This window comes from Seriola lalandi, unplaced genomic scaffold (genome assembly GCF_002814215.2).
Source record: "Seriola lalandi dorsalis isolate HSWRI2012SDOR001 ecotype SW California unplaced genomic scaffold, Sedor1 jcf7180002054412, whole genome shotgun sequence".
Taxonomy (NCBI): domain Eukaryota; kingdom Metazoa; phylum Chordata; class Actinopteri; order Carangiformes; family Carangidae; genus Seriola; species Seriola lalandi.
In genome coordinates, this window is record NW_019524965.1 from 237,987 (window position 1) to 242,099 (window position 4,113).

Below are 4,113 nucleotides of genomic sequence, written 5' to 3' on the forward strand. Positions count from 1 at the left end.
TTCCACATTACAAACTCTCGTCTTCCCTCAGCCACCTGCAGTGTGCATCGAGCAAAGCAAACTGCCGTCCAGCACAAACATACCTTGTCTTTTCATGGGGAGGCCAGTGATAAAAATCATCCCACAATACATGAACACAAAGACACCATTAACAAAGGCAGTGATTCAATCTACCCTCTTATCTCCTCTGCTCTTTATATCTTCAGTGTCATAAAAAAGCCTAGTGGGGAGAAGTAACTTATGGATTACACACAGCCTGTTTTGACAAATTAACTTCCTCTTCTAAATTTGGAACATTTATAAAAAAACCCCTGTAATTGGACTCGCACACGGGCCTGTGAAAGTTGGAGTTTTTCTTATCAAAGCAAGCACAACTTTTTTATTTTGTCAGGAGTCGGCTCAGGAGTGAAACTGAGTTTCACAGTCATGATCATTTGTTTAGATTCAAATTCAACTCTTCGTAGAAATTCACAGACACACAGAGGAAAAATTAAAATATAGGCAGCCATGCAGGGCTTTGTATCACACACTGAACTTTCCTTTAAACACTGCTACATGATTGTTGTAAGTAAAAATCATCCTGTCTCTGTGACAATGGCTCTCAATCTGTCAGACCTGACGTGAATAATATATTTGTTATAATTTTCAATCCAGCTTTAGCTTTTAAGTTAGTTCGTTAACACAGAATTTGTCCTTTCAAACCTAACCAAACTGACAAAAGCATATACAGTTTTTGAGACTTAATGCTTGACACTGTCCCTGTCTGTTATCTGAGAGAATAAAAACCTGTAAATCACATTTTGTGTTACTCTCCACATGCCACAACTCTACCTGTGGCCGACGTTTGTTTAGATCAACTTCACTTTAGACCATCACATATTAAACCTCAGTCTTTATCTCAGTGAGAAATAAGCACAAATGTTTTTATGCATTTTATAAAAATAAAATACTTACTACTTTTGACATTTGACATAATCATTATGTCCTGACTATTCTTTCACAGTGACATACCTTTATTATATCATGTCTATCCTATATATTTTTTAATGAAATAAAACCTGTAAATGTAGAGATAAGTAAGCTACAATATACAGAAATTAAAAGGCTATACTGCAATATTACCAAATGCTATTTTTACATTTAGAGACTGGAGATGTTTACATTTGCTGCATTGATAATAGAAGAACAATAAAACACCTACAGTGTATTTTTAAAACATGAGTAATTTCTGAACTCATTATATTTCCTGAAGTATTAGAAATTTGGGGCTTAATGTCTGTTTGTCACATAACGTGTACAACTTTAATAAAAACAGAACTGTGTCACTAATGAAAAAAAAAAAGAAAATCATTATAATAAGAAAGCCCACATTAAAACGTGAACCAATGGAGGGAAAGTGCTGATTTGTTCCAGCCAATCCCAGGCGGAAGGTGGAGTGACGATTTTAAAACTCCAACTCAAGTTGCTGTAACGTGTAGCTCCTCAGCTCACATTGTGGACCACAACTTTCACGACCGCACCTCCCATGACAGCCTTGGAAAACAAGACAACCGAAGACAAACAAACAGGGAAGCAGAAGGAAAACAGCGGACTCTTACTGACTGAAATTGTTAAAGGAATTTACTGTGGCGCACCGTGCGTAAAAAGCGCACTGGGCACTTTGCTGCGCGCTTGAATTCATTTGTAAAGTTTGATTTTTTTTTTTGGTTTGTTTGGTTTTTTTGTTTTGTGTTTTTAGTTGACGATTACAGCTTGTTTTTGGATTTTCACCCCCACGGGGCTGAATAAATAATGTTGAAAATGACAGAGGAGCACGACAAGTGTGCCAGCGACCAGCCCTGCAGTCCATCAGGCACGAACAGCTCCATGTCCCAAGACGAATCCGACTCCGACGCTCCGTCCTCTCCGACGGGATCCGACGGCCAAGGATCCCTGCTCACCGGTTTGGGCAAGAAACTGGACTCCGAGGATGACGACCGGTTCCCAGCTTGCATACGGGACGCCGTTTCTCAGGTGCTCAAGGGATACGACTGGTCCTTGGTGCCCATGCCCGTTAGAGGGAACGGATCCCTGAAGAGTAAACCCCACGTCAAAAGACCTATGAACGCGTTCATGGTGTGGGCGCAAGCGGCCCGCAGAAAGCTGGCGGATCAGTATCCACACCTGCATAACGCCGAGCTGAGCAAGACGCTGGGGAAACTGTGGCGGTAAGGAAACATTTCATTTATTATAAGGAGAATGCAGGGAGAGAAAGAAAAAAAAAAAGAAAATGACTGAAATAATCAACATTTAATAAATCACATTTCACTTTCACAACATTGGCAATGACATACAAATATAAAATTCCCTAATTTTTAATAAATTTTGGGCTATGAATGTAAATGATTTAGGAGGAGAAACCAAGAAAGGAAAATTGGCATTTTTTTTCCTGACCCCTTGACAATAAATAAAAAGCTCCAAAGTAACTTTTTAACACCTTTTTTTTTTTTTTTTTTTTTTTTTAAACAGTTAACATTTTTATCTTTTTTATTTATGTTTAGTTTGACTGAATAACTTTTGGTATTTTACATATTCCTTTTCACCACAGTTTGCTCTCAGAGAGTGAAAAGAGGCCGTTTGTAGATGAAGCAGAGAGGCTTCGTGTTCAGCACAAGAAAGATCATCCAGACTACAAGTACCAGCCTCGGCGACGGAAGAATGTGAAACCAGGCCAGAGCGACTCAGACTCAGGAGCAGAACTGGCACACCACATGTATAAAGCTGAACCAGGAATGGGAGGACTGGCAGGGATGACTGATGGGCACCACCACCCTGAACATGCAGGTGTGTTCTCACATTCAATACCAGAAGTAATGTATCAAACACAATCTAGTTTGTCAGTTTTATTTTAAAATAGTTTTAGGCCACAGTGAATTGTTTAATATGTTTAATTTAAATGTTTTGTGAACTCTTTTTTTCCTGATATTTTCTCTTCAGGGCAGCCCCACGGTCCCCCTACACCACCCACTACTCCCAAAACAGATCTGCACCACGGGGTGAAGCAAGATCTGAAACATGAAGGCCGTCGTCTTGTTGACAGCAGCAGGCAAAACATCGACTTCAGCAATGTAGACATCTCTGAGCTCAGTACTGATGTCATCAGCAACATGGAGACCTTTGACGTGCACGAGTTTGACCAGTACCTCCCGCTCAACGGCCACGCCTCAGGCTCCTCCACCCTGCCCTCAGACCACAGCCACGGGCAGGCTCCAGCACCCGGCGGCTCTTACCCTTCCTCATACAGCCACGCAGGTGCCAACGGGTCAGCGTGGAGTCGCAAGAGCGCCATGTCCTCCACCTCTTCCTCCGCCAGCGAGGTGGGCCAGCACCGGCTCCATATTAAAACGGAGCAACTGAGCCCCAGCCACTACAGCGAGCACTCCCATGGGTCACCCTCGCACTCCGATTACGGCTCCTACAGTAGCCAGGCCTGTGTCACTTCGGCCACGTCAGCTGCCTCGGCCGCAGCCTCTTTCTCCAGCTCCCAGTGTGACTATACTGACCTGCAGAGCTCCAACTATTACAACCCATACTCTGGCTACCCTTCTAGCCTCTACCAGTACCCTTACTTCCACTCATCCAGGCGACCCTACAGCAGCCCGATCCTTAACAGTCTCTCCATGGCTCCTGCCCACAGCCCCACCGCCTCCAGCTGGGACCAGCCCGTCTACACCACGCTGTCTCGACCCTAAGGGGACAAGAAACACTCAGTTCGTACCAGAGACTCATTCAGATTGATGCACTACTAATGAAGGACGCGAGGCGCAGGTGGAGAAGTGTGTGTAGGTGGTAGTAGGCTACCTGTGACCATTTGAACATGAAACAAAAGAAAAAGTGCCTGCTGATTTTATACAAAGTTATATTGTTGCGACGAAAACACACTTAGACTTTTTTCAAAGACAAATTGTGTTGTTGGTGAGCCAAACTCCTCCATGAGGACATGTCACCTACGCCTACATCCTGTACACCCCCCCCAACCCCCCACCCCACCCCCCTCCGTCTTTCCAGTTTAAGGTTGCACGTGTGTGCACACTTGAGGTAAAGCAAAGGCCTGCCTTGTGTAGGAGAGACACG

The 4,113-nt window shown here is 43.5% G+C and overlaps 1 protein-coding gene across 1 annotated transcript; it reads left to right on the forward strand.

The window, feature by feature from the left end:
* Positions 1-1,496: 1,496 nt before the first annotated feature.
* Positions 1,497-4,106, forward strand: sox8a (SRY-box transcription factor 8a). Its single transcript, XM_023410074.2, has 3 exons — positions 1,497-2,207; positions 2,588-2,823; positions 2,977-4,106. Exons 1-3 carry the CDS (start codon positions 1,792-1,794, stop codon positions 3,729-3,731), a joined length of 1,407 nt encoding a protein of 468 aa, XP_023265842.1. The 5' UTR covers positions 1,497-1,791; the 3' UTR covers positions 3,732-4,106.
* Positions 4,107-4,113: the final 7 nt, after the last annotated feature.